General features: G+C 42.4%; 2 protein-coding genes across 4 annotated transcripts in view; both read right to left on the reverse strand.

Moving 5' to 3' along the window:
- Window positions 1–5,413, reverse strand: part of sptan1 (spectrin alpha, non-erythrocytic 1) — a 34,347-nt gene extending 28,934 nt beyond the window's left edge. For all 3 annotated transcript variants that reach the window (XM_083983572.1, XM_083983571.1, XM_083983570.1), the window contains exon 1: window positions 5,313–5,413. The gene's annotated coding sequence lies outside the window, so the exon portion shown is untranslated. The remainder of the gene's footprint in view (window positions 1–5,312) is intronic.
- A 3,269-nt stretch (window positions 5,414–8,682) lies between these two features.
- On the reverse strand, window positions 8,683–24,412 carry odf2a (outer dense fiber of sperm tails 2a). The gene is made up of 19 exons (XM_083983756.1): window positions 24,340–24,412; window positions 22,997–23,110; window positions 22,746–22,859; window positions 22,475–22,657; window positions 20,928–21,115; window positions 18,405–18,546; window positions 18,151–18,276; window positions 15,864–15,938; window positions 15,682–15,753; window positions 15,433–15,549; window positions 14,514–14,699; window positions 13,177–13,286; window positions 11,779–11,914; window positions 11,448–11,558; window positions 11,094–11,357; window positions 10,902–11,002; window positions 9,734–9,896; window positions 9,082–9,207; window positions 8,683–8,980 (listed from the first exon to the last, which is right to left on the reverse strand). The coding sequence occupies exons 1-19, from the start codon at window positions 24,340–24,342 to the stop codon at window positions 8,810–8,812; spliced, it is 2,502 nt and encodes an 833-aa protein (XP_083839882.1). The 5' UTR covers window positions 24,343–24,412; the 3' UTR covers window positions 8,683–8,809.
- Between the last annotated feature and the right edge of the window lie 2,603 nt (window positions 24,413–27,015).

The following is a 27,015-nucleotide window of genomic DNA, read 5'->3' on the forward strand; positions in this document are numbered from 1 at the left end:
GCTCTGTGACGCCCTGAAATACTGCACTGCCACTGCTGATAGCACATCCTCCCTCCTTGTATCAGTAGATAAGAGCTTCCCTCTCTTCACCTCTCAGCTGCCTCTGTGGGGCTCCGACACCCACACACTCTGCTATCAGCCAGCAATACTGCTATAGCCTCTGGTATTTGGATAGCTGGTCATAACCATTACGTTCATCATCAAGCTTCCAAAGTCCAACTATCTACTTACATACAAGGCAAAAAGGCAATCGCTATCAACACCTTCTCTTTGGAAAATGATGCAGAATCTCTTTTAATTAATGATGAAATATTGTATTCCTCACAGAGAGATGTTGCTACTGCCAGAGCTGGAACAGGACATGAAGCAACAACACGAGGAGGAGCTAAAGAAACCAATAATAAAAGCTGTTCCTGCGACAAGAAGCTGCTGATGAGGAGATGTGCCAGTTTTAAACAGCATCTGCTGATGAGAGGTGGAATTTGTTAGAGAAGTGAGTCATGCCATTTATCACAACATCTGCAGTGCCATGAGGATCCTAAATGGTGTTCAGTGAGACAACACTCAGATGTGTCGCAGCAGTTTAACAAAAGCCAGTGCTTCCCTCATAAGCTGTTACTGCTGCTGCAATGTCACAGAGTGGCAATTACACCACTCTGCACAACGGATTTCGAAACGACAAAGTGCAGTGTCGTTGTGGCGAAACCTGACTGATTCAAAGTGGTGTTTTAATGCACATGCACCACCAAGGTTAAACATGACCCTTCACATGACTGTCAAAATATCCCTAACAACACCAGCATCAGTTATAAAGAGGATGAATCATTTGGGTATCAGGTATGCACATGCTACACTGATAAAAAATAAAAAGATATAAATAAAATAGACTATATTTAAGAATGCACTCACTATCAATACTGGGAATTGAATTTTAAAAGTGATCATCTATCAAACAAATACAAAACAGACCAGTGTATATTTTTAGAAACACTGTATGTCCCAGGATGCATCTAAGACCTGAGAGGAGACATACGACCTGAGTGCCCAGATGAACACAGAGCAAAAGTTATTGATTCTCTCCATTAAAATGATTCTAATCTCCTCATTAAAAAGGGATTATATCCATTTGACAGCCTCACAAGGTTCATGCATCATTCCAGTTGGAAACAATTACATAACCCATCACAAGCCTGGTACACCAACAACAAACTGCCCCTGACCCAAAACACTGACAACAGCTGAGAGCAGATCAGACAGGTCAGAGGAGGTTCATCTGATTCACAGGATCAAACTCTGCAGACCAACAAACGGATGAACACACAAGTTATCAACAAGGCTGGACTCCAACAAGATGAGCCCAAAGCCTGTTAAAACACAGAACTTCCTTAAATAAATAAAAGCGTATTGACTATAGAGAATGTGTAAACGACCTGAGGGTGATGCTGTTAGCATGAAGGAAGGCTACACCCTCGTATAAGACTCTGCCTCGGAGGAAAACGGCAGACTTCACTGACCTTCCCCGAGTTCTCTGCTACCATCAAAGTTGCAGAGGGGAGTCGGATGAAGTCATTCATTTGGTAACTCCCTGCTACTAAGGCAAACCATCTGTTGTGAACAGGGGTCACACTGACACCATGTTGGAGGGATGGGGGCTGACGGAATGAGCAGGAAATGGGTGAGTCTCATGAGACTAGGCGAGCCTTTTTCCCCTGACGGAGGAGAGAGGATGAGGATGACGACATAACAACAACTACTCTTCCTTTTCCTGAAACTGGAATGTGCATTGCAGGAATTCTTCTCCAGTCACAAGGAGCCGATATATGTACATGTTCACAATAATTACTGATAGAATGATCTGGAATTATTCTCAGCAGTCCTCAATAGTTACTCAGCAATCCTTGTGCAGCAGTAGCTTTTAGCTAAACACGGCAGGTGTTAACCAATTTAAAATCCATACCAGACAATTTATGAATTTACATTCACATTTACAATCTACAGGGAAAAAAGCAACACAAGGGCAGGAAGGAAGCATCTTTTCAACAGGACCTCTGTCACTGCTCCAGTCAGGCTCATAACTAGCAAACAACAAGTAGTGTCAGAACTAAATTCAATGTTTTCTGCAGATATTTAGCTCAGAATCCTGAGTCCACTTCATTTTAAGATAAGAGCACACTTCATCTTCATGCAAACACCATCACACCAATAAAAAGCATGCAGTAAAATTCAACTGCATACTTGGAGTGTGAAACTCCTAGCAGGATATCAACATGACAGACAAACGCATGCACAGTTCAGATCAGCAGCCACTTACCAAATCCCTGTGACATTCAACTTAAATGAAACATTACAGCTTTATACGAACAGATCTGAGCTGACAGTCTGAGGAAGAAAAATAGTGTAAATCCAAACCACACACATGGGATGTCTCTGAGCCGGAGCCTCAGGTTCTCTGGTGTTACAGATGATCAGAGGGCTACATCTATGGCCCGAGTCACAGTCTGCAGCAGTGTGTACGTCTGTGGTACAGTCCTCCACAATCTGACTGTGATTGAGGAGGCAAAGTCTCATCTACAGCAGCACAGACAGACGCAGTGCACCTGCAGTGACTACGCTGTACAAAAGAGCAAGCCAAGATGTAGCCCAGCCCATGCGGTCTGTGCTCCGCACCACCCGCCCCTCCCTCCAGCTCTCTCCCATCCCTTTACTCAGCAAAACAACGCCACCACCACCACCGGCCTACACTTCTCTCGAATCTTCCGTCCTGCACAAACAAACACACAAAAGGCACACGCAAACACAACAGAGGCACGCGAGAGTGACACAAATGTGGTGGTTACCTTGAGCTTGGGTTTAGTAAAGGTCGACATGATGCTGTGTGTCTGTGTGGGCTGGCTACGGGGAGGGCATATCATTGATCGCAGTGAACAGTAGGAATAACAGGATGCTTTCAGATGCAGTTCATCAAGATGAGGTTTCAACAGTCAATGCAATTAAGACACAGGAGGACTAAACACATGGGCTCCGTGTGTAGAAATTAGTTCATGCCAGCATGAAAATGACAATGCATTAGTAGGATGTGCCGTATCTCCAGGCCTCACACCAAATCTGACTGCCAGGAGACAAGGAGGCCTATTTTCTATTTGGGTCATGGTCACACAATGGATAAAGATAATCTCTAGGTTGCATTTGTGGGGAGCGAAGAGGAATGGCAAAAAGCTGGATACTGTGTAAATGTATAAATCAGTATTACTCAGCACAAAACAAATACGTTGATTAAGGATGTGACTAGTTGTTGTGACAGATGTTTACATCTGGAATCTCAGCTAACTGATGCACACTAGTCAAGCTATACACCCTAATAATGGAGTAACATATCAACTGGTGACTCATATGATTAAACTGAGTTGTGGTAGAGGGAGACTAAAGTCTTCTGGGAATATCTGAGAAGTATTTCCGGCGATGCAGCCATCCTATTTTGCCTCCATGCTGCATCAGTTCAGACTCCATCTGATGCTGTTCACATTACCAGCAAATGTTGGCAGCATAGGCAGGAAAGAACTACCAGCAGTTCTCCTACTTGAGGCCCTAATGGCTGCACAAAAAGCCTTTGTCATCCATGAGTTCTCACAGACTCCTGCCAAACAATATGGTGATGCATTGCACGCTGTATGTTTGTCGTTTCACATTAAGTATTTCTGATATTTCAAGCCTAAATGGCAGCAAAACATACAACATCTAACATCGCAGACCTCAGAAAATGATAAATACTTTACATCTGGATACATATTTCTATTCCTCATTGGGGCTTCCTGAATTTGGGGTTAATATAATTTGATCAGTGATTATATCATTGGGATTAATGGTTAAATAAAATGCATCTCTGCAACAACCAGGTGCTGATGGATGGATAAATCTACCTTAACCTAAAATCACCCACAATCACACCTACAGTTTATTCTTTGTTTTTTTCCAAAAGAAACTGCATAATCACACATGACTAACTGTGATTGACTTTTGAAAAGACCACTGGACATTTCAGTTAAATAACACTCGTCATATAACAGACTCAATCCCACACTGTTTCTATGGTTAATAATGATTCATAAGAGTTACTGTGGTAGCCTTTCATTGCCATGGTGTTTAACCACTATCTTTAGGCCTTCTATCTGAATTCCTCCTCAAAGTGGGGAGGGGGGCAGTTGGTATGTGAAGCACTTGGCACCACCCTGTCAAATTCATTTGCTGGGACAGTCAAGTAGCAGAGGTGTGAGACAGCACCTTCTCATTATCACAAGTCTGCTTTAACTATTCCCAACCGTTTCTATGCAAACTACACTATCTTCTTCATATAAACTGGACAGATACAGCATCAGGCTGTGTTGAAAACACCACAGGGTCTCTTCGTGAGCTTGAACCACTCCTTAAAAACCGTGTAAATAATGACAACAATTTGACTGATTGATTGTGTATTTGAGAGCATCCGTCCACCAAAGTGCTGGTGTGAATTATTAACGGTAACACTGTCCTCGTTTTCATTACAAGCAGGGACATAGGAGGACGAACAGCTGGGGCCATATGTCCAAAGGTATTCTCCAGCACTGGGCGGCTCCCTGTCGGCAATGGCCGACAAGCTAACTCAGCTATCTGCTTTAACCTTGTTAGTTTTTCGTTTTAGTCGTATTGACAATAGTTTCACTGAACTAAACACGCCGTGTACAAACATTGAAAGAAGGGCTGTGTCGAGAAGCAGGTGAAAATACTCACGTTAATTAACGTGACTGCATATTTGAACAAACTAACTGACGCTAGCACACAGCAGTTCAGAGCAGCCCGCTACCGTGCGAGCGATAATGCATACCTATATATTCCATATAATACGAATATTATTATAACTTCAGCTATACGTTGTGTAGCTATGACAGTTGGCTGTGTTTTTTGTCGACGTATGGTTGTTTAAATAAACCACAGTGTTTGAATGCATCGCAGATCAATGGGTGTCGATGCAAGCCTATGTCGTCGGGCAGGATGGCTAATGTTAGCATTTAGATTGTATCAAACCCACAAACGCTTCAGAGGGAAACTGTTTAGTTGTGTCTGCTGTTAGGTGCAAGTTATGTTAGCTTCGATACTGTAAATATGGTTCAACAATAGGAGGGGCTGCGCTTAGCTAACGATAAGCTAGCAGGGGCTGCAACTGACCGAATTCAACCGGGCAGCTTGAAAAACACCGTCTGTCTACACTGTGCAGCTTATCTCTATTAAAATGAGCAACTCAACAACACAAATATAGTATTTCTTAATACGTAGCGTACCTTGGTGTGTTTTCAAAAGAGCTTAGACGAGTGGTGGTTATCCAGGCGGATCGACGACGAAGGATGAGGGGTCGCTTTCAGGGATGGCTGACTTTTTTTTTTTTCAACTGAATGTGACGTCAACTCTGCAGCTGTACGGAAAGAACCGACAAACACCGGACGCACCCGACGCCCTGTGGGCCAAAAAAGTTGATTTTACCACAATGTCAAACATCTTCACATCTTCATATTATATTATAAACTTTATGTATCATTATCACTAAGCTTCAGAATGGCTACATTTGGAATTACAAATAAATATGACATTTTGCTAGGTTTCTGGGTAATTTTCACACAGGGAACTATTGTATCATGTCTTTTTCTCTCTCTTTTTTTTTTTTTTTTAAAGCAGATATCAGTGGAATGTTTTTGTTAATATAAGTCCTAAATAGTCCTATTTTCCGTCAGCAATCACTTACATGAAGTATTTCAGCCTAAACACGAGTCTCTCCGTCACTCTGCTCTGCTGTAACCCGAGGAGAAAATTTTCCTTGTGGGATACAAGTGTTATCCAATGAGGAGAGAGAACGGCATGAAGGGCTGTGTGTGCAGCCAAGGGATGCGCGTGAATGTGGTGACGTAGCACGAGGACCAATTGATGCCTGACAAGGGCGGGGGCTGCTAACTCATGGTGCGTTCAAAGAAACTCGTACTTTGTGTTTTTCCTTCCTGTGAAGTCATACCAGTTCGATCTGGTACGAGTTCACGGGTCGGAAGTTACGAGTGGCCGTTATAGGGAACTTTCACAGACAACAGGATGGTAAAAACACGAGCTACGGGTTACCTGGAACGCTACCAAGTCGTAGTTGTGACTTGAAGCTGTAACTTACGGTTTCAAAAGCCTGCCTTGAACGCAGCATTAGCCGAAACGGCCGTGAAGCTGATATCTGCTTTAACTAAGGAGGATAATGATTCAAAGCATAACATCTATATGTGATTTTAAAAAAGAGTCTTCCCCACTTCATTAGTAAGAAGATATAGAAAACAGTTAAAGCAGATATCAGCTTCACGGCCGTTTCGGCTAATGCTGCGTTCAAGGCAGGCTTTTGAAACCGTAAGTTACAGCTTCAAGTCACAACTACGACTTGGTAGCGTTCCAGGTAACCCGTAGCTCGTGTTTTTACCATCCTGTTGTCTGTGAAAGTTCCCTATAACGGCCACTCGTAACTTCCGACCCGTGAACTCGTACCAGATCGAACTGGTATGACTTCACAGGAAGGAAAAACACAAAGTACGAGTTTCTTTGAACGCACCATGAGTTAGCAGCCCCCGCCCTTGTCAGGCATCAATTGGTCCTCGTGCTACGTCACCACATTCACGCGCATCCCTTGGCTGCACACACAGCCCTTCATGCCGTTCTCTCTCCTCATTGGATAACACTTGTATCCCACAAGGAAAATTTTCTCCTCGGGTTACAGCAGAGCAGAGTGACGGAGAGACTCGTGTTTAGGCTGAAATACTTCATGTAAGTGATTGCTGACGGAAAATAGGACTATTTAGGACTTATATTAACAAAAACATTCCACTGATATCTGCTTTAAATGAATAGGTAAATATACTGTATGTCTTTGAAACAATAAACATCTGGTGAACAAACATACTCAACACAAAACTTCTTTATTTGTCCCTTCATTTCATTTGACCCATGTTCTTGTAATGCTTGTGGATCATCTTGACTATGTTTACGCTGCATTATCAATACTTTCAAGTCAAAAGCACACATTTTTGTCAGACATACACTGCTCATGTGCAGCTATTACCATGTACGCAGGCCCAGGCCACAGCAATGACGCAGAACTCTGAGACAACCCAGTAACACTGAGAAGTAAAGATTCTTTCTGTTCAACCATGAATAAAAGGCATTTCAGCTCTTACGTAGCGTCCCCATGAATCATCACTCTTGTCTGTGAGAACTCTTTCAGCAGACACTATCAGCTGAATATCACAAGTGCTCCTCTGGTAGAAACAACATTTTCATCTTAACTGTCATTTTACCGCAAACTAAAAGTGTATAGGCTCCTAGATGTGACCACACGGACAGTTGTTTAAAGGGCTTGCTGTGGGCCCATCCTTCTAAGATGAACACAGAAAACAGAACATTGTGGGGCTGTATCATGGAACAGCTGCTGCTATTGGACAGTATGACAACAACAGAGTGATTTTCAGTCCTCAGTGTACCAGCATCAAAAGGTGTTATGTTGGCTTGTATCCTCTTTCACACTACATCACATAAACAGTAATAAGAATGGAGGAAAAATTACACATAACATAAAACATTAAGTCAATGTGATTCAAGTGAAGAAACTTTTTGTTGCATATCATTGCTGTGCGATTAGATAAAATGTATGATTGTTATTAAATACACTCTAGGAAACAGTTAAAAAATGCCAGTCTATGAACAACTTTAGGTTTTATGAACAGTGTGCTAGTGAGAATGTAAAAGCAAAACCACACTGTCTTGTACTGTAGTAGCCAGAGGACAGTGGTAGCACCAGTGTTTCTAGCTCTGCACAGAGCAGACGCACTTTTAAACACATGTGTCATGGCTGAGAGAAGTGAATAATAAAAGATAAGTTGAAGGGTACAAATAAAATATACAGTATATGTGAATCTCTGTTTTATTCTGGTTTACATTAGCTGTTGTCATCGCTATGTAACGCTAAAGAAAATGTGCAATTTCCATTGTTTTTGGCCTGGAAAATACAAACTTCAATTTCCAAACGAATTCCTCTAGATGACAATCAGTCTGAAATGCTTCAAGGCACTGTCCAAGCTAACTGATGAGAAATATCAGCTTCAGGAAAAATGAGGGTATTTGGTGTTGATGTTTGTTCTCGAGGACTGAACAAATAATTCTGATGAGATGATGGAAAATGAAAGAAAAAAACTGAAATATCTTAAATACCATTGAGCTCCAGCAGCTGTTGTGTGGTAGCTTTGCATAGAAAACACCCTGGGAGTTATTGTTGTCTATTCATCTCAGTATTTAATGATATTAAATTTGAGTTGAGATGCTAATTGCACACAGTTCATTGTGTTTGCACATTTTGCACTGCACATCCTTTACCACCCAGCCAATGTCATAATTTGCTTTATGCTTAATAACATGTGAATCTTGCTTTGTTTCCAACATCCACATTCTTGGAGTTGCCGTTTGCCACTGTTGTTCAAATTGTACATTTATGAACTGTAATCCTATTGGTGATTTTGTTTTGTAATCCAGTGACAGATTTTACTTTGCATCAAATCTGTTCTAAATAAAATCTTAACAGGAAGTAGTCCTACACTGTAAAAGCCCCACAGATCCTGTTGCTCCTCATCTGACTTGTTGACAGTGTATGAAACAAGCAGCTGATTGACACTGTCATCGTCACAGCCTCCAGCTCTGGTTAGTAAATCTAGAGACACACTTGTGTTCTGGACTTAGTGTGTATAAAGCTGCTCTAATGCTGGGGCTGTCAGATGGGTGAGGGGGCCCGCAGAGCACTGCTGAGGGCCACATCTCCAAACACATTGGTGTAGGAGGCTTTGAGGAACTGGACGTAGTTCTGCAGACTCCGGTTTGTGCTGTCTGACTGCTCCAGCCGATCCTTCACATCCTGGAGTCGGCTCTGGTAACGTCGCTCCACCTGATCACCAAGTATCACAAAACACACACGTTACACACATGCTTACAGTTTACACAGGCCTAAGTTTGAGTTAACTTGAGTTAACTGTTGGAGGCCTTCACCTCGTCTTTGTTGCGTTTCAGTTGGTTGATTTCTGAGCTGGTCCTGCTCAGCTGGGTCTCTAAGTCCAGGATCTTGGCCTGGGTGGAGCGTTCTTTGGTGACAGCTCGTTCTCTGGTATCCGACATCTGGAGATAAATACAACACACTGAACTTAATGACAGAGCATTACTGATATAGCCATAAAAACATGAACCTCAAGACATAAAAGATAATTATACACATCCATACAACACAGGCTGCAGAGTCTGGGATTAACACTGAGGTTTAAAGGGATAGTTCAACATTTTGGCAAATTGGCCCATTGCTATAATCCCTATAGTTTTAGGAGTAGGTTTGTTACCTTTAATTGTCGGTGCAAGCTGTTTTTAGAATGGCGGAGTAGAGCCGCGAGCTGCTCAGAGCTCGTAACGTTCTGTTATTATCTCATAGCGTGGTTAATGTGCAGGTCACAACGAACCAAAAAATCCCATGAGCCTCCGTAGCGTAGCTCTGAGCAGCTCGCGGCTCTGCTCCGCCATTCTAAAAATAGCTTGCACCGACAATTAAAGGTAACAAACCTACTCCTAAGACTATAGGGATTATGGCAAAATGTTGAAATATCCCTTTAAATACACCTCTTTCTATGACCAGTGTTGTGCCAGGTTCAGGTACCTGTTGGCGAGCGCTGTCCAGAGCCTCCTCCAGCTTCCGGCTCAGCAGGGAACACTCCCTGGTCTTCTCCTCCAGACGGAGCTGGTTGTTGTTGATGGTGTCTTCACGTTTGGTGATGACCGCCAGCAGGTCGTTGTTCTGACTGACAGCCTCCTCCAGCTTTCTGCAGGATGACAAAAGACAGAGACAACAACAATAAACTGTTAATATTAACGGTTAACTATTGTCTGTCACCTTTTTTTTTACAGGCTGAGCACTCAGGATTCATTTAGAGATGATTCTCTCCTCCTCTTTTTCAAGCAGTTGAAAAGTGGTTATGGGGGCGGCTTCCAGAAAAAGTTTCTTGCAATTAAAGAAGTGGAAGCTATAATAATTGGCACATTGCCTCTGACATACATCCAAGATTAGCACACAGAGGGCTGGGAGAAACTGTCATTTGAAACGTCTTTGTACAGCTATGAGAGTTTAGCAGAGTCGGGCCAAGATCCCAAATTATGACTATATTTGTATGTTGTTGTCTACACTAATTGAACTGGTCTTTTTATTATTACTTGTCTTAAAGGGATAGTTCAACATTTTGGCAAATTGCCATAATCCCTATAGTTTTAGGAGTAGGTTCATTACCTTTAATTTTCTGTGCAAGCTATTTTTAGATTGGAGCAGAGTCATGAGCTGCTCAGAGCTTCACTATGGAGGCTAATGGGATTTCTTGGTTTCCCTCATCAAACTCATCAAATACACTATCAAACAACCCCAAAACGCTATCGTGGACAATTTGTGACCTGCACATTCACCACGTTATGAGATAATAACAAAATGTTACGAGACAGAGTTGTTTTCGAGGTAAATTCATGCAAAGCTGCTGATGCGCGCTCTCGTCGGTGGCTTGGTTTTTTGGCAAGCAGTGTCTTTTCGGCACGACACCGGCTCTGCATTTGCATTAAAAAAAAACCTGTCTCGTAACCGTGTTAAATACTGGGATTAATTGTGAAAACAAGATTAAGATGCTTTATTGTCATTGTATATCATACAACGAAATTTCCATTTGAGGCATTCCCAGATACCCATAGCAGCATTTAAAATAATGTAACATCCCTACTTGGCACAATTAAGTAATGACACAATGTCAGATCACCTCGGATCGAACACTGAAAGGCAGCAGACTGACCTTTCCAGACTCTCCACCCGCTGCTGAAGCTGTCTGTTCTCCTCCAGTAGCACCTTGTTCTTGTGTCTGAACAGCTCCATTTGGCTGCCCTGGGTCTCCACCTGACAAGAGACGACACAAGCACTTCACTGACCTGACCTTGCTCTGTAATTCTGACTTGAACTGGCATTTAGACAAAGGACTGTTAGGGACCTTCATGCGGAGATCGGCCAGGGTGGTGGTGAGCTCCACACTGCGTCTCTCCTGGCTGCGCTCCCTGTCCTGAGCCTCCTGCAGCTGGAGCTCGGACTGTCGCAGGGCTTCAGGAAGAGGCTCCAGGTCGGCAAGGCGCCCCAGCATCTCCCTGCGCACCTCCTCTAGCTCGTGCTCCAGCCTGGTGCGCACGGCCTGGGCCTCTCGCTCCGCCTGGGCCAGACGGACGGCGTACTCGTCGGCCTCAGCCCGCGTTTTCCCCACCTGGACCGATGGAAAAAACTGGGTTCAGACTTTTCATATGGACATTACCGGTGTTTGTGGTACCTGTGCTGTGCTGTACACCTCTGATACCTGGATCTTGTAGCCTTCCAGCAGACTCTCATATTGCCTGATGGAAGCTCGGACCTGCTGAAGCTCTGAATCAGACATGTCAAGCTTCTCCTCCACTGCTGACGCCGTGGCCTGACAGGAAGACACATGTTTACATCACATGTCATCAGTTATCACTGTAATTAACCAGAGGGTCCGTCCTGCTAATCTAATGCGAGTCAATGAAAGTCTATTAGAGTGAAAAATGGGAACAGGAAAGACGTCATCCTGGACACAGACACAGAACAGACATGTACTGTAGAGGTTCTGATCCTCAGGTTCACTGACAGTAAACGTGTCCCACTGGTTTCACCTTGAGGTTCTGGTTCTCCAGTCTGGCAGCGGTGCTGTCTGCAGTCAGTCCGTGCAGGTGATCCAGCAGAGCCTCTCTCTCCTGTCGGCCTTTATCCTCCGTGTTCTGCAGCTGCTCCGTCAGTTCTGCTATACGGCTGTCAGTCATACAACACGTCAGATGTCATTACCGTATTAAATGATCATTTAGTAGCCCAGGCGTTTAATATGCTAAATCGACTTGGAGCCCAGACGTTCATAAGAACCAGGCGCATATTTGCAACAGGCTACAATTTATTTTTGCAATGAGCAGCACCAGACCATTATGCAAAGAACAAGGAGGTCACCATAGGACCACTGGAACAAAACTACGTTTTTCCCCGACACATCTTTATTGACATCAGACAATAAAGTTTGTCTGTGTAGCCGCGACACAGGGAGCTGATCAGTGCAGCCAATCAGATCAGTGTTATTATGGGAGCGGGGGTTGATCGTGGTAACACTACACAATTAGAGCATTTATTTATTTGTCTTTAGCAGTCCAGCGCGACCTGTCGTGTTTGTGTGTCTGAGTGTGCGCCTGCATGTGAGAGAGAGAGTGGGAGGAGGGGCTGACTGACAGAGGTGAGAGCCGGTGAAACGCTGTTAAAAAAAAACTTTTTTTTTCTGTGCAAGACTATGGTAAACACTTAATCGCCCAGACGTTTAATTGAATGGGCGTTTAATATGCTGAATGAGGTCGGTTATTAGAGCAAAGGCACATGTTTGCATGCGGGCGACTATTTGGCATAGCTATTTGGTCATATACGGGTTTTTTTTATTTTATTTGCAATAATAAGTATTGAACCAGGACATGCTCACCTTTTCATTGCTAATGCATTTTTTTTAGAATGAAGCCACAGTTTGGTAACAGTTTCATACTTTTTACAAGATGAGTAACACTTCCTGTCAGTCAGATAGTTCTATAGACGACTGCAGGTAGTGGATACAAAAATCAATCAATCAATTAATGGTTAGAATAACTTCTAATGAAGAAACATGCTCAACATCTGTTTGTTCTGTGCTGTGGCTAATGGCACTTGGACCTGATAGTGTCTCCTATTCATATCTATATGGATCAGAGTGAGACAGATTCATTTCCTGATGTGAACTGACCCACCCAAGGCACAAGACTCTCCAATCACCAGCATGTGAGAGGGGGAAGAGCTGACCTGTCATTCTGAAAGCATTGCTTGTTTATTGTTTTATTAGTGGAGGTGAAATAAAGAGCACTATCCACAGTGTCTCCTGCCCCCTTCTGATTTTTGGTAAACCAGATTCCAATTGGTAAACGTCACCAGGTGAACTTTGGTCTGGCGGCAGCTCAGGACAACTGTGGTGCTCTGATATAAGAGTGTGTGTGTGGAGCTGTTAGAGATACCTGTTCAACAGCGACAGCTCGAGCTCCATTCTAGTCTTTTCCTTAACCTCTAGAGCGTGACGGCTCTCCCAGGTCTCAGCAGCTGACACGGCGTCTGCCACCTGCTTCTCCTGCAGAGAGAAACTAGAGTCACCACCTCCACCAACCAGACACGTTACAGGAAATGTGGTCACAATCTCTCCATAATTATTGTATAAATAAAACAGCTTTTATGAGGTCACAGTGTGTCAGAAGTAATGAAACTCTCTCTGGGCGTTCCTGACATGTTGCCTTTACAAGAATGTGAGATTATCATGACCTTTAACCACTAAAATCTAATCAGTTGAAGAAAATCCCTCAAGACTTTACTGAGATAACATGTTCATGAGAATAGGACAGATGTACATCCAGAGAGCTCTCAGCCATCTATATTCTAAAAGGACCTCATCTCACCTTGTCTCTCTGACTGTCCTATAGGCCTCGCTGAACAGGCCAGAGTGTGGACTTCGTTAAAGGGATACTTCACCCAAAATTGATAATTCACAAATTTTCTATTCACCGTCATGCCAAGGAAGGGTTTGGAGAACTTTCTGAGTCATCAAAACACTTTTGGTGTTCCCGGGGGGGTCCGGCTGGCAACAGATTTTTATATAATGGCGGTGGATAGAGCTCACTTTTGAATCGTCCAAAACACACATTATGAAACACCTAAATAGCTCCATACTGCTCGTCTGTACTGACCCAAGTGTCCTGAAGCCGCAACATGAAAAAGTTGTTTGGAAAAAAATGTGATCTCTGTTTTTATCCTTGTTGTAGCAGTAGCTCCCAGTGGCTCTGTGGATGTTTGTGCACATGCGTGAGATTTGCTGAGGAATGTGCTTCCATGCTTACATCATACATCCAATGGTTTACAATGACGAATGAACATCTCTAAAAACAGAAGAGCAGTATGGAGGTATTTGGATGTTTCATAGTGTGTGTTTTGGATGATTCAAAAGTGAGCCAGACCCACCTGGAACTCCAGAAGTGTTCTCCAGACCCTTCCTTGGCATGACGGTGAGTAGAAAATTGGTGAATTATCGATTTTGGGTGAAGTATCCCTTTAAGTGTGGACACTGTTCTGTTTTCTAATGTGTTTTCTTGTTCTGTTCTGTCTGTGAAATGGAGACGGTGCTGTGAGAAGAATTTCCCCAAGGGGACCAATAAAGTCTAAAGTCTAGACAAGAGCAGCTCAGTTCTCCCTTCAACATATGATCAATAGTCTATTCATGTAGGAAAAGGCCTGGTGAGGATGTCGACCTCAGCCTGTGCTTCCACAGTTTTTGGAGGAGCCCGTTGGTTCTGTGCTGCAGCCGTACCATGTCCAGCAGCTGGACGCTCAGATGTCCTGCGGTGACCTCGCTGCGCTCCGCTCGCTGCTTCTGGGCCCGCGTGGCTCGTTTCAGAGCCTCTCGATCCTCGCCGGCCTCCTGCTTCAGGGTGGTCAGCTGCTCCTTCAGATGCTCCATCTCTACCGTCTGCTGACTGGCCGCTCGCTCCAGGTTCTGGAACCAGTGGGAAGTAGGAGAGATGACCGGTGGAGTCGCAGTGTGTAGGTCAGACAACAGCAAAGGCCCTTTGCACACGAGTCTGTTTTTTCTGTCGGAAATTGCTTCACGTCTAAAAATAAATTTGATCTCATGTTGTGTCGATCATGTTTGACTTAAAGTTTTTGGAACAGGTTCAATTTCTTGCATCTGTAAAAAGCCTTAACAATTTTTGTCAGCTGACAGAAAAAAACACATACAAAACAAAACAAAAAAATGACTTGGTGTGCAAAGGCCTTAAGATGGACTGCAGTGGCCATGGTAACAAAACACATTGACTTAAGGTGCGTTCACACTGGACCTTTTTTTTGTCGCTGTTGCGCGTATCGCTCCTTTGTTGTCGCTCTGTTGCTCAGCTGCAATCGCTCGTTAATTTGGCACAGACTCACGTTTTCGCTTTGATGGTGTCATGTCCACTGCCATGACTCACTGTATACACCGGCACCACCGGGATAACGGCAGCCAATCAGCGCTGAGCGTCAAGCGACTGACGACCAGAGACTTGGGATTTCCCATCTCAAGCGACAAGCGAGTTTTCCCTAACCCTAATCCATTTGCATTGACTTAATATGTAAACTTGTCAGTCAGGTCCGGTGTGAACGCACCTTTACTTGTATGACGATACAGGTCCCAGACAACAAGAGATAATTCCGCAGGTATTATTAGTATTAGAGTAGACACTATGACAAACCTTGATCTGCACAGAGAGACGGTTGTTCTCAGATTCTTTGCCGCGGAGCTGTCCCTGTAAATGCGCTCTTGTTGTCTCCAGAGTCTTGGACAGATCAGCTGTGCTCTTTGCGTTGTCCTGCAGGAACAGCAGAATGTACACTAGTAAGAATATGACCTCTTTAACTGAACAATAAGATAACTCTTCTTTAACTAAATGATTGAGACAGATTAAGATTTGTTTGGTTTTGGATGGTTGTGAGTTCAGTACCTTCTCAGTATCTAAAAGCCTGGACAGCTGATTGACCTCTTTGTCTTTCTCTTGAAGTTTCACAACAAGATGCTGCCAAGGGAAAAGTGAGACGAGCTTTACTTCTGTATCACATATCACAAACAGAGGGGAAAAACGCATGGAAAAGAGAGAACAGACAGAAAATCTTCTTTTAAACTCACAGCGTTCTCTGCCTCTGTGTCTGCAAGCCTCTTGAGTAACGTGTCCCTCTGGTCTGAGAGATGCATCGACTCCATCTGTCCAAACACAGTAAAAAATGTTGTGAGGCAACATAAACAAAGACGAGATTACATTTCTTATCTATTTCCTCACACAGCTCACAGCCTCCATCTGGGATTCACAGTAGCTCAGACTGAATTTACATCAACTCCAGAACAAACCAGACCTTGATTAGAGGCAGCTCTTCATGTCTAACTCCTTCTGAATGACATGTAGAGCTGCTCATAGTCGTTAGTATCAGGCATCGCTATTGATGACTTCTCTCTTATGAGTAGGAATGTCCGATATTGGAAATTTGCCGATATGCGGGCTTTTTTCCCCAAAAAACTAATTAACAACATATATAGTGAATTAAGTAGCTACTTATCTCACTACAAAATCCAGCCATTACGTTCGGGTTTTCATTATCGGCAGAAAAACGATAACGATATGGACAGATATTACATTTTTATGCTAATATCGGGCCGATATTATCGGACATCCCTACTTATGTGTCTCATGTTTAGTTCTTCCTCTGCCTCCTTTAGTAATAATGATACATGGAATTAAAGTTGTTTATTTGCCATAATGGAAGTGAGGCTCAGTGTATTGGAAGTGCTCCTCCTCTTCTCAGCAGCCAGGAAGACAGAGCAGCTCATTAGACTGAGGCTCAGCACTCTGCTGACCAGTGGTGGTAACATCATCATCAGTCAGACTCCAATATACATGATTACAGTGCTGAGCCTGCGTCTGCAGCGCAGCCAAAAAAACATTAGCTCATTAAATCAGAGATCTGTATTTACACTCATCCAGCTAGAGCCAGAATTATTAATGATAATGTGGATATTTTGTGACAGCACATGAGAAGGGGTCGGACTGTGTTTGTGTTCATCAAATGTGAATTTTAACTGCTTTATGTCTTATGATAATAACACATTAAACTCTCTAAGACTTCATGTAGGAAATGCTTCACTCTAAAGGAAACAATATGAGCCACACTGTCAGACATGAATTCTGATCTGGGCACTTGTGCCACTTCATCAGGTGACATCACACATCCGACAGCCCAGTATTCCCTGTGTATCCCGTTCAAAACATTGAAATAAGACTCCCTGGTGTAGTAACAGATGTGAGGCCCCTCCCGTTGTCTTGGAGGTAGCCCTGACTCCTGGCTCACCTCTGTGTCACATGGGAGATTTTATTTGGCAGCCGCTCAGCTGGGCCTCCCAGAGCAGAAAAGCTGCTGACACATCCAACACCTTCACAGCATGAATGCCTCTCACCACGGATCTCTTTCATGAACACACTCACCTCACTGTTGAGGTGAGTTTGCCCACATTTTTTTCACTTATTATATGTAGATTTCTTTCCCTTTCTATTTTGAAGAGCCATCTACTGGTGAGGCCTTGTACTTTTACTTGTGAGTTCATTGTGCACCTGCTCAGGTGTGTCTGATTTTTCTTTTTGAATTTTTGTGTCCCCCACCAAAGAGCGCCTTCATCACATGCGTTGGAACTTCCAAGCACTCTGAACCTTATTTCTCTCCCCTCACTCAGTACGTTTACATACACAGTTTAATTGAGCTATGCTCAAAATTTGATTTTGGCCTCTAATCGGACTTCTGTCCTTGTCCCAATTTACATGCAACTGAGAAAATTGAATAACTGACGGGAACGTGTCCTCCTCCTCAACACCAGGTGGCGATATGCGTCGTTTCAGCGGGTTAATACGGCCCCCTTTCCACTTGACCTAGCTTTGTTCATCTCATACATGATGCGCACGTTACTTATTGTGCAGATAAGGTGCACGCTATTCCTCGTGGTCATGGTGATTTCGAGAGGCAGACAAGAACGCTGTAACGCTACAACAACAGCTTCTGCGACCGGCTTTCTTGGATGTTTTTGTTCCAGAGTCTTACGCCAGCGCAGGAGGTGTGTGGAGCATGTGCAGCGTTGTCCAGTTAAACTCTGATTAAGGCGTATACATGCCAGAGAAAGTCAAATTCCAATTGCATTATCTGGGTGTCTTCGGAGTTGGAGAACTCCGATATTAGTCCGACTGACACGTTTTCAGTTGTCCAGTTATAGTCGGATTAAGGCAATAATTCGGTTTTCTCAAGTGTCATGTAAACAGTTTCTTTGTCTTGTGTTTTAGTTCTAATAGATGGTTGTTTTTTAGTGTAACTGCTCTCCTCACTGTGACATTCTTCTTACCCACCGTATGACACACACCTACTGTAGACAACAGTACCTGAGATCCATGTTGCTCTCTGAGAAGGTTCCTCAGGGTTCGGTTCGTGGACTCAAACGTCTCCAGTTTCTGCAGCAACAGCTCCTTCTGACGGGCCAGCACAGAGGACTCAGAGCCAGAGAGTCTCTGATCAGCAAACACCAGATAGACAGGAACACAGTCACCACAAACAGTTTCTGACAGTCACTCAACTCATAAATAACAATGACATCAATCCTCCTGACTATTTATTATTTAGGTTTACAGATACTCACACTGCCGCTGGCACTGCAGATTTTAGAGACTGACTCCCGCAGGGCTGACACTTCCTTGGCAGCTGCTGTTCCATCCACCTCGGCCTCCATCAGCTTCCTGAGCAGAGCGTCTTTGTCTGGTTGGACGCTGTCTCTGTCTAGTCTGCAAGGATGAGACAGAGACAACAGTCTAGATAAACATGAACTCATCTTGTCTTATTTTTGAACAGATAATGTCAAACAAAAGAATCATAATTCGTCTCTGCATCAATTCCAAAAATGGCTGAAACACTGCTCTGACGTTCTCACTCTGTGTCCCTAAGTCTGTCTTAAAGCTCTTCTACAAGCTGTGAAGTACACCAAGCTTTATTCTAGTGTAACTCTATGTGATCTAAGATTAGTTTTGTGGGAGATGGTCTGGATGAAGGATTTTTGGTGCAAAAAACAATTGTGTGTAATTGTAGGGGGAAAAACCTTGGTGATGGGAGTGGGAGGTGGAAGAGTGGGAAGCAGCCAATAGAGTTAACAGCAACTGATGCGTCAGAGCCAAGAGAGTTAAGTTGATGTGTTAGAAGCAGGAAAAATGGGCGGTGTATGGATTTGGTCCAGTTTGACAAGGACTACTGGGTCTCTCATCTGAAAAGCTGCAGCTCTTGTGGGCTGTTCCCAGTCTGCAGTGGTCAGGAGGAATCAGGATCTATCAAAAGTTGGTCCAAGGACATTGGACGATTGGTACAAGGAGGTAATGAGCATAGTCCCTTTGGAAATTTTGACTTATAGCTTTCATGATAACATGGAGGGTTTTTTGAAGGGTATGGTAACCAGTTTTAGATGTTGTGGATCCCTCTGGACTGAGCTTCAGTTTTCCTCACTAAGTGATACAACATGGATAACTAATGGTCGAGTGTTTATGTATGTTTGTTTGCAATCTATGTACGGTAAGCTGTGTTACTTGCTTTGTTATGTTTATGCATAATTGTTGAGTAGCTCATGCTACAGGAAAAATGTATGGTTCTGCAGAAATTATATGCAAAGGAATGGATAATATGTGGACTGCTTGAACCTTAAAGGGATAGTTCAACATTTTGACAAATTGGCCCATTGCCATAATCCCTATAGTGTTAGGAGTAGGTTCGTTACCTTTAATTGTCGATGCAAGCTATTTTTAGAACGGCGGAGCAGAGCCACGAGCTCTTCAGAGTTACGCTACGGAGGCTAATGGGATTTCTTGGTTTCCCTCATCAAACTCATCAAATAAACAATCCAACAACTCTAAAACGCTCTGGTGGACAAGTTGTGACCTGCACATTCACCACGCTATGAGATAATAACAGAACGTTGCAAGACAGAGTTGTTTTCAAGGCAATTGTAGAGACTGCTTGCTGAAAAACTGCCCCCGACAGGAACGCGCATCGCATCAGTGGTTTTGCATGAATTTACCTCGAAAACAACTCTGTCTCGTATCGTTCCGAATAGAATAGAAGCTGGTAACAATGTTCAAGACAGCTCAGTGCTCTGCTGCTGGGAAATGAGTGGTGCATTTACAGACACCAATAAAAGGATCAACTATCAGGTGACATCAGAGTATCTGGTTCTATCCTGACAAGAGGAAATTTAAAGACCGAACCCCAGAGGTGTCAGAGCTAAATGATGCACACCTGACCACACAAACAAAACACATCATGTTCCTTCAGAGTCTATGGCATTTCCTCTCTACTGTATTTCTCTATATTAATGCTTGAAAATTCTCAGCCTCATCATTTTTTTTCATCCATTCTGTAGTGGTGTCATATGAATGTAGAAAAAGCTATATGATCAGAAAAAGAAAGGAAAATAAATTTCACATATATTTGTTGAACAAAGAAGAGTTCCCGCACACATAGCCAATTTGGACTTAACTGTCATCCTCCGACGCACCTGCCAAGGAAATAGATGTGCGAAGATTTTTGCTTTTTTCTACATATATTTGTTGGAAACACAGAAAATTATTATAAACTTCTTTTTAGACACTAATTGTTCTTTGAGGTCTTCAGGATTAGGAGAAAAAGAATAATCGCAATCATACAAGACAACAGAGCAACCACCTTAGTGTAAATGAATACTCTTTGGCCCATCCTGTGATGGGGCAGGAGTCTACTATTTGACACGGATGTTTGAGGCAAAACTACTCTGCTTCTGAGTGAGCTGCAGACACACCAATGGACTCTAAAGTAAAGGTTGAAGTGTCCCACTTTCAATAAAAAAAGAATTACGTTGCTATCATTCAGCGTTTCTGAGATAGACGCGAAAGAGTAAAACAATACCCTTGCCATCAAATACAATGGCACCGACCTCAGAGGGGAATTATTATTATTTTAAAAGGGACATATTATGGAAATATCACTTTTTGAAGGCTCTTTAACATGTATTTGGGTGTTTGTCTTGCCTTCCGGCCCCCAAAATGTGAGAATTGACAAAAAAAATCTGTAATTTTCAGTGACGATCAAAAGTCTCTCCAGCCTCTGACAGGTCAATCACGGTGACAGTGTGTAGTGCGCCGCCTGCCTGCTGTAGTCGGTCTCCTCCCGCATCTTCCCCATGGAATGTCTCAGTCGCGTGTTCTCCCTCTCGGTCTCCTCCAGCTCCTTGGTCACCTCGGCCAGCTCCTCCTCCTGCTCGGCGATCACGCGCTGGGAGACGTTCAGACGCTCCGACTGGCGCTCCAGCTGCTGCTCCCTCTTCCGCAGCTCCACCTGCACACGAGCAGTATAGATGTAAGAACACACACGTGGACAAACAGACACAGAAAAAACATGATATTGGGGTCATACACACACTGATATGTTATCATCATCATCGATTCAAGTATGTGAGCTATGGCGGTGGAAAACCTGCATTAAAGGAAACATTTTGGCAACTTGGCCCATTGCCATAATAGTTTTACGAGTAGGTTCGTTAGGTTTAATTGTCGGTGCAAGCTGTTTTTAGAACGGCGGAGCAGAGCCGTGAGCTGCTCAGAGCTACGCTACGGAGGCTAATGGGATTTCTTGGTTTCCCTCATCAAACTCATCAATTACACAATCCAACAACTCCAAAATGCTCTGGTGGACAAGTTGTGACCTGCACATTCACCACGCTATGAGATAATAACGGAACGTTATGAGACAGAGTTGTTTTAGAGGTAAATTCATGCAAAACCGCTGATACATGTTCCCGTCGGGGGCAGTTTTTTGGCAAGCAGTCTCTGCATTTGCCTCAAAAACAACTCATGATGTTCAGTTATTATCTCATAGCGTGGCGAATGTGCAGGTCACAAACTAAGGGGACCTTAGTTATAGGTTCTACCAGAAAAGCTTGATGACCTGTACCTTTACTCCATCAAATGACAACATTGTGTATATGTAATTGCAAAAATGACACGTCTGGGACATGTAGGGGGCTGTGGCTGATTTCTCAAACCCAAATAACTCACATAGCTTCTGCTAATATTTGTGTTTTGACTATGTTTTATTCCCAACTTTAGATACCAACTGGCATCACAGCTCCACTGAGCAAACTGTCTGTGCAGCAGGTGAAGTGGGTGTGGTGACAACAGTGTCAGGAGGTTTTAACTCAGCTTTTTCTCCTGGGGCTCTGATGGATATGATTTAATTTCTATCTTGAATTAATTACAGCCAGCTAAGCTCAAACAGGTGCAGCTGACACATCCAATTGATAGGAAACATTCCTGGAGTGACAACTAGAGCACTTACGGGTCTGTTATAGCCATAACACTCACTGATGACTTACAATCCTCCACACTATTTGTTGGATTTGCTGATTTTCAGGATCAGATGAAAGTGTTCATGTCATGAACCCTTGAGAGAACAGTGAATAGATATCGTAAATGACATTGATGTCATGGAAAATACTTTTTTCTTTTTTTCCAAGAAAAAATAACTTATAACATTATTTAACTATGGACTATGTGTATAAAAGATGTAATAAGGCCCCTGAGGGCAGATTTAGTGGAAATGTTAAACGATAGAGGGTGAAAAGTTATTTCACTCTGAGCTCAGCCCACCAGAGCCTGATGAGTGAAAGACTCCGATCTGGCAACAGAAGAAACTCACCTCATTCTTCAGAGAGCTGACTTCAGTGAGTAAGCTCTCTATCTTCCTCTCATACTGGCTGATGCGTCCGTGCAGTCCCTCCTCTTCCTCTGACGTGAGGTCAGCCAACCGCAGGGCAGAGTGGGAGCGCTCGGGTTCTGGTTCAGGGAGCGGAGGTGTGATCTCTAGGTGGTGCATTGGCCCCTTGGTGTAAATTACACTGTGATTAGCAACACATCTTTGACCGACTAAAAGTTTTCACTATGCTGAGGTGTGATGTGAGATTTATTACCTCCCACTTGTACGTTACATCGCGTGTGGAGGACTTTCCTGGTGGAATCCAAGGCACTCGAGTTTTGACCTTGGCTGTGGGACGGAGGTTTCCTTTGTCCACCTTGGTCTTCCCCTTTGAAAGGAAGACACATGGTTTTACTATCTGTAAGGATCCTACACTGCATAATAACTACACTGAAACTGAAAACAGTAAAAATAAAAGCACATCACTATGACAGAGTCACAATATAACTTCAGTCCATCTCTAACCTGTGATCTGGCGGGACTTGTCCTGTGGCTCTTCACATGCACGTGTACCGGTGTGCTGTCGTTGACGTGCACATGGATCGGAGGTGAACTTGACCGGGTTCTCATTGCTCTCCTCTGTGAAACAGTGGGTGATGAGAACAGAGAAACATTTGAAACTAGGGAAAATTACTCTTTTTTTTTTTGCACAAATTCTGGAAACCTTTCATGAATCCTGTCTTTTTCTCCTTTGTCTATGCTGATGTAGGTAAATAAATAAACAATGATTAGCCTTAACATTAATACAAGTTTTAAAGGGATAGTTTAACACTTTGGCAAGGTTTATGACCTTTAATTATCGGTGCATGTCCCTCAAAACTCATCAAATACACAATCCAACCACTCCAATACACTCTCATGGGGAAGTTGTGACCTGAACATTCACCACACTATGAAATATTCATGTATAATATATATGTAACATGAAGCAAATACTCTGAAGCTTTGCATTTGCCTCGAAAAAAAACTCTTGTAATGTTACATTATTATTTCACAGTGTGGTGAATGTGCAGGTCACAACTTCTCCAAGAGAGCGTTTTTGAGTTGTTGAATTGTGTACATGATGAGTTTTGAGGGACAGATACCATTCACCTCCATTGTGTTGGCTGAGCAGCTTGCTGCCCTGCGGATCTCAAAACAACAAGCACCGATAATTAAAGGCAATGAACCTACTACTATGACTATAGGGGTTATGGCAATAGGTAAAGTTACCAAAATGTTGAACCATCCCTTTAACCTTCTGACTGATCTGTGTATAGTTTGGATTCAATTAAAACCATGAAGCTTTGAAAATGTATTGGGATTACTAATTCATTTCAGATCAAATGACTAATGAGTCAGAATGACCTCTTTACACAGGCCACAGATCAAAACCAGTCACAACATTAAAAAATAGTCTTTTTGTTTGTGTATTGTATATATAAATGGTACTGATGGAGTTCAAATATTGTCAGATACAGATGAGGACTGTAACACACTCCTGGAGAGCATGTGCTGTTTTATATACCGTACTACTATAAGGTTATTGTGGACTATGTTAATTAAAAAACTATATTTAGAAGCGTTAGTTAGTTAATCCAATTTACAATAACACAAGTTCAATCCCGTTGCTAAAATCAATTAGGAACTATGAATTTCAAACTAATGTAATGTATGGCGCATGTGTGTGTCAGTCTTAAAGATGAAATCAAGGGCAACGGATCTTAGCAAGAAGTATACATGAGCCTGACATTAGCCTTAGCCTGTTAGCTCCCACACAGCATCCTCACCAGCCTCTGTACGTGTCACAGACAGATGCTCCGTCTTACCATAAGAGAAACCAGAATAAACCCGTCAAGACTTGAAGATATCTTTCATTTACAGAACAGCGTTGGTTTTGGGTAAATAATACAAGTGCGTTCATTAAAAAAAAAAGCCTGTTGGAGTAGCAGCAGCTTGGATAAACTTTATCAGGTAGTGACGCTTCCTTCGCTCTGGTTGGTCAGTTTGTAGCACGTGACATCTTTTTAAAACAGTTGATTGGACCAGAGTCGCCATTATTACGTTCCTTAGCAACGCTCTAAACTCAACAGGCTGTGGAGGAGGCTCAATCTGCGCCTGCGCAGAGTCACTGCATTCCGGTCCGGTTCGTTTCTGAGCGACTTGTGTTGCGTTCAAGGCAACGGTGAACTCGGAAACTTCGGTTTTGTACTGGCTGGCTCTCAAGCTTAGAACAGGGATAATAGCATAGACTTATAACCATAGACTGTAAAAGTTTATAACACTTGTCATCAACTAGCTCTGTTAAGTCTGGGCCTAAAGTGATCATTGAGAAAAGATTTTATGACATAATCAGATCCATGAATGAAGTAGCTCTTTTGATGTGAGATGAAACAGAGATGGCAGAAAGTGATACAATCACATAAGTAGAACAGAATGAGAAGCTGTAGAAACTTTCTGTAAATATCGTCTCACTTACGATGAACCATGTTAAGATAGTAAGGTAAGCCTGTCTTTATTAGTACGTTGTATTAGAAAGGGTGAGATAAAGTTCATTTCTGATGCTTTGTGTCAATAGAGTGACACCTAATGTCTGAAATATAAAAATTCAAACAAATAGAAAGTTTTGTATCATCAGTCAAGTTAGAGTCTATATAAGTTGAGGATGAAACCATTGGAGTCAGTGTGCAATTGGCCACATGAAAATGGAAAGTTATTATATAAAAATAGCATTTTATGGTCATAGTAATGACAGTTAGAAGTTAATGATAAACATGAAACAATCCTAAATCAATTAGTCAATTTGTGAGACACCTCCTTTAGTGAACTTGGCAGATCCTGTTTTTCTTATTGTGCAGCTGTAACATGGAGAACACTCTAAAACTATTCTTCACTTTTATCCTTGGTGCACTTAAATCTTTTATGACATTGCACTTTACTTCCAGATGTTCCTGTTTTAGCTGATCCCTACACACTCATTTTGGAATTTTATTTATTTTTTATTTATTTTCTTCCTCAATTAAGGCTTTGTTGTTGTTGTTTTATTTCTTGGCACTTTTTCATTTTTTTTTATTGTGTTCCCTGTTTCCTGTGTAGGGTCAGTTCCCACATTAAAGAAAAGCTTGAATGAGTGAGTGAGTGAGTGAATGAATGAATACACCTTTCCTGTGTGATAAAATATTTTAGCTTTTTTTTTTTTTTCAGAAAGGAAAATGGCCACAAGGAGGTGGTGGCTCCATTTCTGAAAATGTTGAACTGTTTAATTATTTTAAGAAAACAGCTGAATTCTGTGTAAACAGGAGTGCACAAACAAAACTAATAATAATAATAATAATAATAATAATAATAATAATAATAAAATAAAGGAAGCATCACTGTTATGTGAATCAGCTGTTTACATGATGTTATGAATGCCATGTTAAATAAATAACAGAAACAGTAAAGGTGAGCAGTGTAAAGTGTCATAAAAGAACATGGAGTTGTAGTTCCTCAGGTTGACCACAGGAGGGCAACAAGGACTACAACCACCACACTGGTTCCATCACATCCGTGCCCCATAAACACTACAAATCTGGCTCACACTTAATTAATAGGAAACAGATACAACTCATAAAACTGTACAAGTTCTATTAAGTTAATCTATCTATCAGCTAGTGATGACAACAGAGTGGTGCAGTCACACACCCCAGCTAATCCCACAATGAAATCACATATCGGGCCTTGTATTAAGCCAAACTTTCATTTTCTTTATTGGCTTCATCTGGCAACACACAGAAAAAAAAGAAAAAAAAATCATCTGATACAATAATTGATCTCAATCATTGTTAAGATGGGAAAGTGACAGTACAACAGTCTTTGGCACTTTCTATTCTAAACAAACATGCTGCTTACAGAGATTATCATCTGTGCATTTTTTTTTTTTAAACTTAAATACTGAAAAATCATTTGACAGTTCGACTCTAACTAAAAATTCACAACAAGCAAGTCACACATGTTGCTATAAAGGAGTGCTGCACCCAACTTGTGGACATTTTTTTTTTTTTTTTTTACAGGTATAAAAAGATAGAAATGACCCCTGTGTGTCTGGGTGAGAAATCAGGGTTGATCGGTTGGCAGTTATCTGTGATGTGGTGGGTGGGCCTCTCTGTGGAAGTGGTTCCCCTCTATGGAACAGTGGCCTTTGTGCTTGTGCCTCTAATGTCAAAAACAAGTTTAATTCAGGTGCTCGGGCGGACTCTAACAGTGGTTATACAGGGTGAGCAGTGGCTCCTTTTTCTGTTGCTTTCATATTTTCTATGAAATTTCGCATTAGGGACAAAATTTAGAAAAGAAAACATTGATTCTGTGGTAAAATTCAGATGTTTACTGAATCTATTTCAAGTAATGGAAATATTTTCTACTGAGAAACTTCATCATAGCTCCTGCAAACAACTTAAAGTTCTCACATCATTTGTTTACAACAGGTCTTTTGATACTGAATCAGAGTGCAACATTTAAATCACTCA

This window comes from Trachurus trachurus (assembly GCF_905171665.1).
Source record: "Trachurus trachurus genome assembly, chromosome: 12".
NCBI classification, from domain to species: Eukaryota; Metazoa; Chordata; class Actinopteri; order Carangiformes; family Carangidae; genus Trachurus; species Trachurus trachurus.